This window comes from Tyto alba, unplaced genomic scaffold (assembly GCF_018691265.1).
Source record: "Tyto alba isolate M040663 unplaced genomic scaffold, T.alba_DEE_v4.0 Super-Scaffold_27, whole genome shotgun sequence".
Taxonomy (NCBI): Eukaryota; Metazoa; Chordata; class Aves; order Strigiformes; family Tytonidae; genus Tyto; species Tyto alba.
This window is the reverse complement of record NW_024881301.1, coordinates 22,696,079-22,709,363: the sequence shown is the minus strand read 5'-3', so window position 1 is coordinate 22,709,363 and position 13,285 is coordinate 22,696,079. Positions and strand designations below refer to the sequence as shown.

General features: G+C 40.7%; 1 protein-coding gene across 3 annotated transcripts in view; it reads right to left on the bottom strand.

Moving 5' to 3' along the window:
* Nucleotides 1–9,006: 9,006 nt before the first annotated feature.
* Nucleotides 9,007–13,285, bottom strand: part of NR4A3 (nuclear receptor subfamily 4 group A member 3) — a 28,670-nt gene continuing 24,391 nt past the window's right edge. For all 3 annotated transcript variants that reach the window (XM_042797931.1, XM_042797930.1, XM_042797929.1), the window contains one exon: nt 9,007–11,999. In XM_042797931.1, the coding sequence (XP_042653865.1) occupies nt 11,737–11,999 (263 nt within the window). In that variant the 3' untranslated portion in view covers nt 9,007–11,736. The remainder of the gene's footprint in view (nt 12,000–13,285) is intronic.

Genomic DNA, 13,285 nt, shown 5'->3' with positions numbered 1-13,285 from the left:
ACTGTTTCTAGTTTGTCCTGGCTGCTTCGAGGATGCTGGGATAGATGGACTGTCACTTGGAACTAGCACTAGTCCTTATGTAGTCTTAATCCATAAAATTAAAACCTTCTGTGACTGTGAATTGTCTGCAGCTTTCTACCAATGTATTGATTTTGATTTTTTTTTTTTTCCCTCCTCTATCCTTACTGAATGATGGTCTTTTAAATGGTCCAGGCATATGATTCACTCTTCTAATAGTAAATATTGAAAATAAAATATTTTAGATTATAGTTTCTTCTTTTTTATCACCTACTCTGATTGTAATCAGTATACAGACAGTTACAGTAACATCCTTTGCTTTATATGTTATGCCATGCAGGTTTGCGAGACTGGTTTGGACTCCACCAACTGTGTGGTGACAGCTCTTCACAGCAGGGAGGGGCTGCAATTTGAGATTCAAAGCAGTAGTCTGCTTCCAGAAGAGTTCCTATGGTCTAGAAATTTCTAGGTTTAAAAACAATATTGCAGTAATAACTAGAAATGCTGCCCTTTGCATCCTCATGTGTTTCTCTAAGTGTGGAACACACAGTGATTTTTGGAGGATTTACGTTTTAGACCATCTTAACATGCATCGTAGCTCTACAAACCTGATGGGTTTTGCAGTCCTGGCTGAGTCTGATCTAATCTGACATCTGTGGGTTTCTGTGAGGGCTGTGGGAAGAACACACTAAATATGTCAGGTTAGAGTCTCCCTAAGCAATTTGACAATTGTTAGTCTGAAAACAACATTTTGGAAGAGTATGCTGACTCATGGCATAAGAGAAGAAAGATTTATTTTTTAAAGCAATAGGCTAGCATGGTGGGATCTGGATTAACATCTTAATTTTTCCAAAGTTCCCATGTCACAGAGCAAATCTCTAAATGCCTCTGTCCATAAAAATTCTATCCATACAACAACTATAATACTTTTTTCCCCTCTGTCTTGCTTCATTAATTGTAAATGACTTTGGAGCAGGGGGTGTCTGAGGGTGTTTCCAATTATGTACGTGAAGAGGACTTGGCACAGTGGGCCCCTTATTTCAACTGGGAGTTCTGCAGGCAACTCCAATGGAAATAGTATATGGCAGTAAGACTCAAAGCAGTACCCATGGCTCTTACTGCATCCATTTGGCATTATGGGTATGCAGCACATCTAAAAATTAGGCCAAAATATCCTGACAGCAGATGGGAAAAGAAGTGCATATTAGTATCATTGCAGACTGGTAAGAAAAGAGCAGGAATCACAGAACTACAGAACGGTTTGGGTTGGGAGGAATCTTTAAAGATCTTCTAGTCCAACCCCCCTTCCACAGGCAGGGCCCCCTTCCCCCAGCCCAGGGGGCTCCCAGCCCCGTCCAACCTGGCCTTGAACCCTTCCAGGGAGGGGGCAGCCACAGCTGCTCTGGGCACCCTGGGCCAGCGCCTCACCCCCCACACAGGGAAGAGTTTCTTATGTCCAATCTAAACCTACCTTCTTTCAGATGAAAACTGCTGCCCCTTGTCCTGTCACTATAGGCCCTAGTAACAAGTGTCTCTCTTTTTCTTCTGAGCCCCCTGTATATATCGAAAGGCCACAATAAGATCTCCCTGGAGCCTCCTCTAGGCTGAACAACCCCAACTCTCTCAGCCTTTCTTCATAGGAGAGGTGTTTCATCCCCCTGATCATCTTTGTGGCCTCCTCTGTCCCTGCTCCAGCAGGTCCATGTCTTTCTTATACCAGAGACCCCAGATCTGGATGCAGTAGTCCAGGCACGGTCTCACAGGAGCAGAGACAAGACCCCACCTGGAAAAATCAAGTTACTTTTAACTCACATGAGTTTCTTGCCCTGTTTCTTCTCTTGTCCACAAGATCCCTGCCACTGGCCCAAGGAAGGGAAGGCACCACAGAGGCAAGAAGCGGGTGGGCATGGCATGACTGCTGCTGACAGAAGTCCTGCCTCATGCCAGCATGTCACATCTGTGAAGCTGCAGCCTGAATGATGTGGCAGCCCAGACTGAAACAGGCCTCTTGTTTTACTTGAGCTGTAAGAATAATGCACTATGGGAAAGTGGAAAATGCTAACACCAAATAGCGTTTCCCACCATATTTATTAGATTTCCGTGACTGTTTCTGCCCCTGAGAGGCCAGCAGCATGATTCTGCAGCCTTTTCATGTTGCATTAAAAACTCCATCTCGTGGGAAGAGAGGCTGCTTTGGAAGCATGGAGTAAAACAAGCTTTTTTAGAACAAGCTCTTATTTTGTAAGAGAATTTGAAGATTTTGTTTAAGTTCATGACATCTGTTTTTTTAGTTTCTCAGGTCCAGCCATCCTTGATAACTTCCCTTGAAAAGTCTTTCACTGAAAACTACTACTTTGGTCTAAAGTGGATGTAATTCTGTGTCTGAACGTGCGATGCATCCTGATTGCTTTTCCAAAAGGCTGAACTGTGTCAGCTCACCCAGTTGATGGAAATACTTTCCATTGCGCTTCCCTCAAGAGATCAGTTTAAAACAGAGCATCAGTGCTTCTGTAAATTTGAACCCAGAGCCCTCCGGCTTCAGCATTTTATTTTCACGACTTAAATTTGTTCCCGGACTCCTTAATTTCAAAGGGGCAGAAATCCACCAGGCTTTCCTTTAGAAATCAGATGAAAAGCAGATGTCCATGCTGAATATTGCATAGCTCTGTACAGCAGGCGGGAAACTTCATGTAATAAAATTACTCAGTGTGGAAATTCTTGACTGTGGCCCAGTTCACAAAGCTTACGAAGAGCCCTGCCATGAGTTTGATTATGCCTTTGAAATTAAGGGTAGGGGGAACAAAGTTAAGTCATGAAAATAAAGTCCTGAAGGCTGGAGGGCTCTGGGTTCAAATTTCTCAAAAGCATTAGGACTAGGTTTTAAAACTGATCCTTGCAGTGAACTGCAGCAGGAGGTGTCATCAAAAACTGGGCAAGTTGGCACAGTTCAGTCTTTCTTACAAAAAGAGAGGCAAAACGTACGCTTCTGAGGCAACAGTTTTTTTCTGTAAAGGCTTTCCTTAGGTGTTTGTGTTAGTGTGTGTCAGCATCTGTTGGCATACAGGGCTTCTTCTAATGGTTCACTTTTGACTTGAATCCTTTGTTTGCTTTCTTAACACATTATACTGTTTATTTCAATAAGCTCTCCTTATCAAGTATAGTAATTCTGCCCTGGTTTCCATTATAATCTCCTAAAAATAATCAGTAAATTACAGTCAAGATGAACTCTCAATTACTTCATACCTTATGAGACATTTTTCCATCATTTAAGAGGCTTTTTACCTCCCCGTCATGTAGGGAAAGACGATGGTGATCAGACTCAGAAATTATTATTCAAATACTAGTTTTCTGTTAATAAGGTACAAAATCCTCTCTAAATTAGAAGCAAATTGTATGATTTCACCTATAACCTAATGAAGATGCTCCAGGTGGTTCCATTATTTTTCTATTCTTTTTCTAGAAATTTACAGTGGCTTAGAATATAAATATACTCTAACCAGTCTGATTTATTGTCTTTCTTTCCAGATTAGGGCAATACTGGCATATTTTCTCTGCTTGGTTTTATTTGGATATATTTGTTATTGGGAAGGAAGTTTGACAACCAAATGGGACTTGTTCTCAAGTAAGCTGCAGAATGGGAATCTTACTTTGTTCAGTAGACACATCTCTTTCTTACCCTGAGCATGCCTGATGAAGTAAAACCTCCCCTCTTGCTGATGACACCATCATAAATTTGTCTTCTTTCTTCGTTAACAAATTAATACATTTTGCTTTTAGAGAGTCTCAAAAGCTCACTACCAACATGGGGTTTGATAAGGCTTCTGAGCAAATTAAGGCATTAACTCAATTGGATAATCATAATACACAATTAGTATAAAATCATAGAATAGTTTGGGTTGGAAGGGACTTTTGAAGATCATCTCATCCAAATCCCTAACCCCCCCTGCAGGGACACCTTCCACTAGGCCATGTTGCTCAAAGCCCCGTCCAACCTGGCCTGGAACCCTTCCAGGGAGGGGGCAGCCACAGCTGCTCTGGGCAACCTGGGCCAGGGTCTCACCACCCACAGAGTAAAGATTTCTTCCTTACATCTAAACTAAATCTACCCTCTTTCAGTTTAAAACCATTACCCCTCATCCTATCACTACCGTCCCCACCTTTCCTGCAGGCCCCCTTTAAGCACTGGCAGGCCGCTGTCAGGTCTCCCCGGAGCCTCCTCTTCTCCAGGCTGAACAACCCCAACTCTCTCAGCCTGCCCTCATGGGGTAGATGCTCCTGCCCCCTGATCATCTTCGCCACCTTCCTCTGCCTTCTTCCTCATGTCTTTCTTACACTGGGGGCCCCAGAGCTGGACACAGCACTGCAGGTGGGGTCTCACAAGAGCAGAGCAGAGGGGGAGAATCCCCTCCCTCGACCTGCTGGCCACACTGCTCTTGATGCAGCCCAGCTTGCAGTTGGCTTTCTGGGCTGTGAGCGCACACTGCTGGCTCACGGTCAGTTTTCCATCCACTAATACCCCCAAGTCCTTCTCCGCAGGGCTGCTCTCAATCCATTCATTGCCCAGCCTGTATCTGTGCTTGGGATTGCCCTGACCCATGTGCAGGACCTTGCACTTGGCCCTGTTGAACTTCATGAGGTTTGTATGGGCCCACCTCTCCATATTATTACACAGTAAATGAAATGCCTATGAAAGTTCTTGATATGCTTGAATTAAAATATTTTACATGATCTTTGGACATTCACAGAACTTAATCTTCCATGAACAGAAGGCTTGTACTCTGCCTTGAGCAACATTTAGCATCTACCTTTAAAAGTAGCTTGCCTGGGAAGATGCAGCTAAGCCTCTGTACCTTTCCTTACTACTTTTGCACATGCTGCCGTAGAAACCAGCTGGTTGTACTGAAATTTGGATTATGTTGAAATGTAAGAAATGGAGCTTAACACAAATGCAGGTAGGGACTGCAGTTCCTTCTTAACCGGGTGTGTGCGGAGGTGTAAGAAAGGTGGCTGTGAAGCGGAGAAGGTATTAACTGAATCCTGAGCACATGGGGAAAAAACTTGTATACATCCTGAAGAAGTCAATCCTTAAAGTAAGGTATAGTGAGAAATGGGTACAAGAAGGAAAATTATAGAGGACCGTACTGAAAACATTCCAAGTTGCCAACCCTAATTAATGTTTGTGAAACTCCTGACTGTTGCCATGGCAATAAATGTGATACTACAAATGCAGCATTCTGACTTCTTCACAGGATCAAGCGAAGTTGGAAAGGAGCAAATCCCTGTGTAAACATCGATATCGTCAATTAATTAGGAAACACAGCAAGATAAATAATAAGACCCCATGAAAGGTAAATTAATTTCTGTTTTCTGTCTGCTACGTTTGAAAGTTTCCCCGATATCAAGCCATCTCTGCAATTCACTTTCATTCTACAGAAGTGCTTAATCACGAACCACAGTGGAAGTTACCGTGGAGGGAGATTTTTAATACATTACTTAGCAGGTTAAAGACTTTGGGTTATTTGAGATATTTCAGCGACATGCGCACATTTCTTTCTTTAAATGCCATTTAGCTTGCTTGCTTATTTATTTATTTGAGATAAAATTCTACCTAAACAAGCCCAGTTATCTGTTCTTTTAAGAAAAATTGATAATCTAAAACAGAGAAGATCATCTTGAATGTCATCACACGGCACATACAGGACAACCAGGTGATTAGACCTAGTCAGCATACGTTTATGAAAGGCACCTCCTGTCCTGGTTGACTAACCTGATCTCCTTCAATGACAAGGTGACCCACTTAGTGGAAGAGTGAAAACTGTGGATAATGTTTACCTGGACTTCAGTAAAGCCTTTGACACCATTTCCCACAGCATTCTGGACAAACTGGCTGCTCATGTCTTGGACAGATGTACTCTTCGCTGAGAAAAAAACTAGCTGCATGGCTGACCCCATGGAGTGGTGGTCAATGGAGTTAAATCCAGTTGGTGGCCAGTCACAAGTGGTGTTCCTCAGGGGTCAGTACTGGGGCCAGTTCTGTTTAATATCTTTATCAATGATCTGGACAAGGGGATTGAGTGCACCCACAGTAAGTTTGCAGATGACACCAAGTTGGGCAGAGGTGTTGGTCTGCTTGAGGGTAGTAAGGCTCTACAGAGGGATCTGGACAGGCTGGATCGATGGCCTGAGGCCAGTTATATGAGGTTCAACAAAGCTGAGTGCTGGGTCCTGCACTTGGGTCACAGCAACCCCACACAACACTACAGGCTTGGGGAAGAGTGGCTGGAAAGCTGCCTGGTGGAAAAGGAGTTGGAGGTGTTGGTCAACAGCTGGCTGAATATGATCCAGCAGTGTGCCCAGGTGGCCAAGAAGGCCAATAGCACCCTGGCTTGTATCAGAAATAGTATGGCCAGCAGGACTAGGGAAGTGATCGTCCCCCTGTACTCGGCACTGGTGAGGCCTCACCTCAAATACTGTGTTCAGTTTTGGGCCCTCACTACAAGAAAGGCGTATACATAATATCTATTTACAGCTGGAATCCCATCAACTTCTTTAATGAAAATCCTTGCTTTTGTGAGTTTCGTTCAGAATCTTGATCTTGTTTGACTTTCACAGACATGTCACATCTTCCTGTAATCAAAATTCTTCTGTAACCAAATGCAGCCAGAACATTCCATATTATGAATATAAAAGTAAAGGTGACTAATGTTAAAAAAGAAAACAGAAGAAAAATTGCTAAAAGTGCTTCCAGATGGTAAACAGGTTTCTTTTTCTTTTATTTGACAAATCACTGTGTTGGTAATTTTCACAAAAGTAGGTCTGGAATACAGTTCTCATATATGTCTTCTGCTGATATGAATTTGATTAATTGACTACCCATTTCTTCAATTACTGCATCAGTAGTTTGGCATTTTTAAAAGTTAATCTTTTTTATCCATTAGTAATTATTGTTTAATCCATATCTTGCAATATTCCTAATGGTCAGTTTCATTAATTTAATAAAGAACAGCTAAATATCCCTTTTCTAAATACTGCCCTTTTCATATCACAGCTTAGTTCCAGGCATGTGATTGACAAGGATTTTGAATAGTCTCATGGATGACTTAAATACACAGGATAAACAAGATCAGTTTGAATACATGGGTTATTTTGAATTTTTCAATGCTTTTATCATGTTTGCATAAAATTTGTTACAGCGGCAGCATAAATTGCCCAGGGAAAGAAAAGAAAAACAAAGTAAGAGCATTTACTGGACACTAGCTCAATAAACAATAGGGTTTATTCCCAACTCTGTGACTGAAATGCTGTATGCCCTTGGGCACAGCATGCTACTCCTTTTTTCCTGTGTTGCTCCTCTTTCTTTTTCCGTTGTCTATTTGGACTGGAGCTTCTCCTGGGTGGGTACTGGAGGTGCTAATTAGGGTAGATAGCAAAATGGGGTCCTGATCTCTGTTGTGGCCTCTAGGTGTTGCTATAATACAAATAATTAATCAAAAGACATGTTTCACAGTGTCCATAGAGGGAGTTGCCAATTTTTGTCAGAGCCATGCTTAATTTTATACAAGTAAACCTCTCTCTCTCCCCTTCCCTCTGCAACATAACTGAAATTTTAGCTTTGTATATTGGACAAATGAACCTAAACGTGAAAAGTAAAAGTAGAAAAGCTGTAGAAAGAGATTTGACTTGCCTCTAGTTAAAGTTGCTCATTTTGGGGTGCCTTGGTGCCAGCCTCCTGTCCAAGGATGGTCTATTAGAGGAACCTGCTATTATATTCCTGACTCAGCCCAGCCTTCCACTGCCAGAATCAGTCATCGGGCATCACATCCCCTTGCAAAGACTCCGCCACTGATGTGGTTTAGGAATAAAAGCACATAAGACACACATAAGGGCACAAGTGCAGGTGATCTAGATCCAGTTCTGTTCCCATGTCTAAGGACACAACATATGGCCCCTGAAGTATTTACAAATTGAGACGCCTTTGAGTTTAGTGAGGATAAACTTTGTCTTGTAGGGTGAAAATTCAGACCCTGGTGCAGGTTGGTCACAATATCTGCATGTTTTGCCTAACAAGGGACTATTATGAAAAACTCACTGCCATTTTCATTAACAGCTTTAAGATTCTTAGCTTCACTTTAAAAATAAGGCATAGGGAAAAAGCAACAAATGATTTAGAACAGTTTGAGCAACCTTTTGTTTTGTCACATTTCCAAAGACAGAGCTACCGATCCTGCAGCCTGCCACAGCACATCATTTGATTTAACCTCCAGGCGAGCAGTTCCTGCACAAGAACAGTTCTTGCGGAGGTGTGCTGGAGCCATCGGTACTTACGGCGATACCTGGAATAGTGGCAGATGCCTCTCAGAACTGGATTTGTTGAAAATGCATTTGTAGCTAAATAGTTTTGTCTGGCAGGGGAATAAGCAATCCCTCCTGCAAAGCAGAGGCACGGGAGGGAGAGGAACTGGATGCACGTTTACAGAAAATTCTGCAGGTGCCTGCTGGAGTGGTATCTTACCAGGATTTACTGACACAAAGGGGCAGGAGATAGCATCAGGACTCTGCGCTCTTTCTATCCAGATATAGGTGCTATGGGACCAGGACCCCTATAGCCATCCCCTCCCTCCCTTGTGGCCATTATCATCTGTGAGTTAATGACCATCCCTTCCTGGCACGGAGAAGTACAGTGAGGGACAGGTAGTCTCTCTGCTCGGGGCCGTATGTAGTTCAACCTCTGGGACAACCATGGTCCAGCTCTCAGTATCTAATTGAGATTGCATAACCAGATACTGCAGGTCTTATTGTATTTATATAAAAGCTTTTTTAATCAAAAGACTAGTCATTAAATTGCCAGTGTTCTTAAGCATGCTTCGCCAATTTTTCCACTTTTAAGACTCAAGTAGACAATTTTTTTAATGTTTTATAAATGATAAAAAATTCACATCAGGTTTTAACAGAATTAAGCATACTTATTCAACACACATGGGGCCTCTGAAAAAAAATGTTATTCAATTTAATAATTTTAATTTACATTGTATATGTACAAGAGCATTTCTTTCAACCCACAGGTTAACACCACCAAAAAAAAAAAAAAAGAAGGAAAGAAAAAAGAAAAAGAAGAAAAGTACTGCGGTTAGCGGAGTGAAGAAACTCTTGAAACACTGTTGTCTGAAATAAAAGCAAGGCACTCTCCCTTAACACCTGATATATTCCTGAATTCTGCCTAGACAAAGGCATGTTCACACTGAGAGAGCTCTAAGAAAAGTAGTATATTTATTCTAGATTAACTGTTTCTTTTACCACTGTGACCTGTCACTGGTTGCACTCTAGGACAAATCTGTGTATTGAAGTTGACATGAAGGACAATTCCACAGATGATGGGATTTGGGAGAGTATCACAGTTAAGACTATCTATGGAAGACTGGAGGACACCGGCTACGTGAAATCTCACATGGGGCTCTGGACCTGCTACCTCCCACTCACATTCCACTTAATAAATAAACCTTGCTCAACAAAAAAGCAATTTTACTATGCTGATTCGCCTGAAAATCCTTTGTGAGGGCCCACTCGCAAGAAGTGCCTGCAAGCCCTCATCTGGCTGGTGCTCAGCACCTGGCAGGATTTGTCCCTAGATAAAAGTCATTTCTCAAGGGACCTTGTGTCTGACACAAGGAGACAAAAGTAAACAAACATACTTTTGGATTTTGTGTCTGTATGTTTTTGTATGCGCACATGTGTGAATGTGTGTGTATATATATATATATACGTATATATATATATTTAGTATATACAAAAGCAAATTCAGTCAAAATATATTTGTCTTGCTGGTCAGGCTTGTTACAGCAACCTACAAGAAACATTAGCTTCTCTGATATTTAATTATGCTATTATGTTTGCACATAAGCTTAAAAGTCAATACAAAAAGCAATACTTTTCCAAATATTATCTGCAGGTAAACTGGAAATATTAACTATAGTGATTAGAAGTCTGTTTCCCTATTGACACTACTATAAATCTTGATATAAGAATAATTTTTTCATAAAAGCACATCCAAACATAGTAAGTGATAAAATACCAGATTACTATTTGAAAACCATACAGTGACTCGATATCTGGGTTATCCTTTGCAGCAATTAGGCAATTCATTTGGCATCTGTTTGATTGTATAATTTAATTTCCATATAAACAGCATAGTTTAAAAAAAGACAAAAGCTAGAATGTTTAAAGCTAACAAAAGATACAGTGACATCAGGTTGACATTCAAAAATTTCCTTAGCAAAATGATCAACAAAATTTTGACTTAATACAGTGCATATAAAGTTTTTTAGAACTAAACTTTTTAAATATTATTTGAATTTAGCAAAACATGAGCAAGATTTTAATATCAAAGTGCTAAACAGTACTGCCTTAGAAGTCACTGCAAATAAACTGTAAAATAACTCTGCTTGTGATTTGACAGATATTTTATATACAAATGGTTAATAAAAAGACACGCGCATACACACACGCACACAAATATAGGTATATACATATATATATATACACATTATATATATGTATATAGTTTTCCAACTGGTGTATCTGAGTCAGTGTGAACACCCCATTTAGTTATCATGTGTAACAGGGCTCCCATGAGCTGGCAGTCATTGCAATAAATACAGGCAAAGCCATTACAATATACCATGCATACAAACATTTATACAAATAAAGACACTATGCAACAAATTATTTCATATTAATATGGCATCAACAGTATAAACATACAAAAAGGAGTACGAACACGGAATGTTTAAACGCAGCCCACTATATCCTTCCTAGCACTTACATTCATACTATTTTACAAGACTTGCTTGTTCTTGAAAACCATCTTCTGTCTGTTTACTAACTAGTCGCTTATGTTAGAAGTCTAAAACTGAACTATCCCTGATGCTGACCCTGTATGCTCCAATCACTACTTACTCGGATTTCCTTTGCTGAGGAACAACTGAGCCACAATTGCTCCCGTGTCTTCCACATACATTTGTCAATAAGTCACGCTACATGGAATCAAGTTTGGAAAACTCTGTCAGGTAAGTTAGTGCATGTAATTTTCTCACTTGATTTCTTCCGTTTGTTTTCATAGTAAAATAAATTAGTTAATAAACAAGACTTAGTAAGACAGCACTTTAAAAAATTGCACTTGAACATGGGAGCTAACAGCCATTGTCATTTTGCTATATTTGATTTGTATGAAATGTTCAATTGAATGTACTTTGCTAAAAAAGTGAATTTTTCTTTAGATTGTGCTGATGTATGTGCCCTTGATACAGGAAGTATGCTAAAGGTATCCTCACAAAACACATACTACCCTGGCAAACAACTATTTGCTGTTCTTGTTTTCAAACACAGCTTCTACAATTTTATTCCTCATAGAACATGAGGTGTTAAACAACAGCTTTAAAACAGTCATGGTAACCTTTTACTGCTGCTGGGATAGCATTGTCCAAAAGTGCCATATTAGCCATTTAAAAAACCCAAATCACACAAAAGAAAACAAAGAACACAACCCCAAACCAGTAAGCCAGTAAGTTTCAGGCCTCAGGTTGTAAGGACAAAGCGCCAGAAAAGACCTCATTTTAGACTCGGAGCTGCTTTTCTGTTAAGTGAGGGCAGAAATGTTAGCTGTAAGTCACGATCCGTTTGCCTGCTCTGGTGGGCATTTGCCTTTCAGAAGGGTGGTTTGACTCAGAAGGGTAAGGTGTCCAGAAACAGCCTGTCGATAATGGAAGGGGCTGGCACCAAATCTTCCAGTTTCAGGTAAAAGATGCGCTGCAGTCCCAGTGTGCAGAGAGAACGCAAGTCAGCCAGAACACCCAGTACCTTCGGCTCTGCAGACTCAAGCGGTTGTCCTTTGTTTTGGCAACTGAAAGTTAAGTGATCTTTCAAACTGCTTGTGATCTTGTTGCATAGCTCTTCCACTTTCTTTGGTTCTTTTAATCCATGTCGTTCTGCAAAGCGAGAGAAAAAAACGCATCAGCATCCCTACCACAAATGGAGAGAACTAATTGTCTTCAGTGTAACCCAAATCTGGTACTCAAAGCAAAAAATGCTTTGAAAGCATAAGGTTTCTCAGAACAGCTGGGGTTATACAGTGCCAGTTAACCTTTCTGCCACACAAAATATGAAATGGCAAGTGCCCTTTTCTCTTTAGCTGCTAAAATAGGTGGCAGAGATACTCAATTATGATTGAAATTCTAGTACAAGGAGTGCAAGCATCCTGCGTATCTCGCATAATTTTCATGATATGAGACAGAATTAATTGGGTGATTTTCCAGCAAAACTATCACAGGAGGTGTTTTGGAGATTTCCGTGCTTCCCCACCAGTTGTGAATGCTCAATAACTATGGCAACCATTATTTATTCAGTGAATTCAAGTGGCGATCGATATCCTTAGCCAGCTCCATCAGCGCTGGGCCTAGAATTCCACCAGGAATTTGCAGACACTCTTATAAGAAACTAAAGGCACCTTACCACCCTTTGTTATTTTGATCAGCTGCTGCTTTTTAGTTTATTCATCTTTAAAAGGTCTAAGATAAAAGAAGCCTGGAAATTAACTGTTTTGCTTTGAGTGAGCAATGCCTAAAAGTGAGACGGCAGCTGTGTTGTCCATCCCCAAAACCTCAGCATTCCTAAAAGGAAGGAGAGCTGGGGTTTGTCCCACTTTGAATAGCCTTTTAAAATGCTACAATCAAGTTAAATGCATCCACAGTTCTTTAAGCATAAGTAGAATGAATCAGATTTGTGATTCATTAAAAGCAGGCTCTTTTTACTGGTACACGGGGAAAGATAATTTTGTGCTGTTTGCTATCAAGATTTAGTGGATAAATTCATATAACATTTCAGAACAAATAAATTTGTGATGTTTTGAGTTGCCTTTGACTTTGAAATTCACAGGTAAGTAAGAACTTGCTTAATAGCAAAGTCATAATCATTTACACATGAAATGGAATAACACCGGATAGGGCAGTCTAAGAAAATGCAGGTTAAATTAACTTTAACCAACTAGACATATAAAACCAGTGACAGCAGTGGATGAGGAGAGATTAATTGTGGCAGTTCTTGTGTTTGATGCATTTGAAGTCGTCTGCCTTTCCTGGCCCTCTCCTCCACCCCTGGCAGCCACAGGCCATATTGTACCCATTGCCCCCAAGTCTTGTTCCTCCAGGAGCAGTGAGCAATCGATACTTTCTCTGTCTGTCCCTTAATGATCAGTGGAAAGAGTACAGTTCTCTTT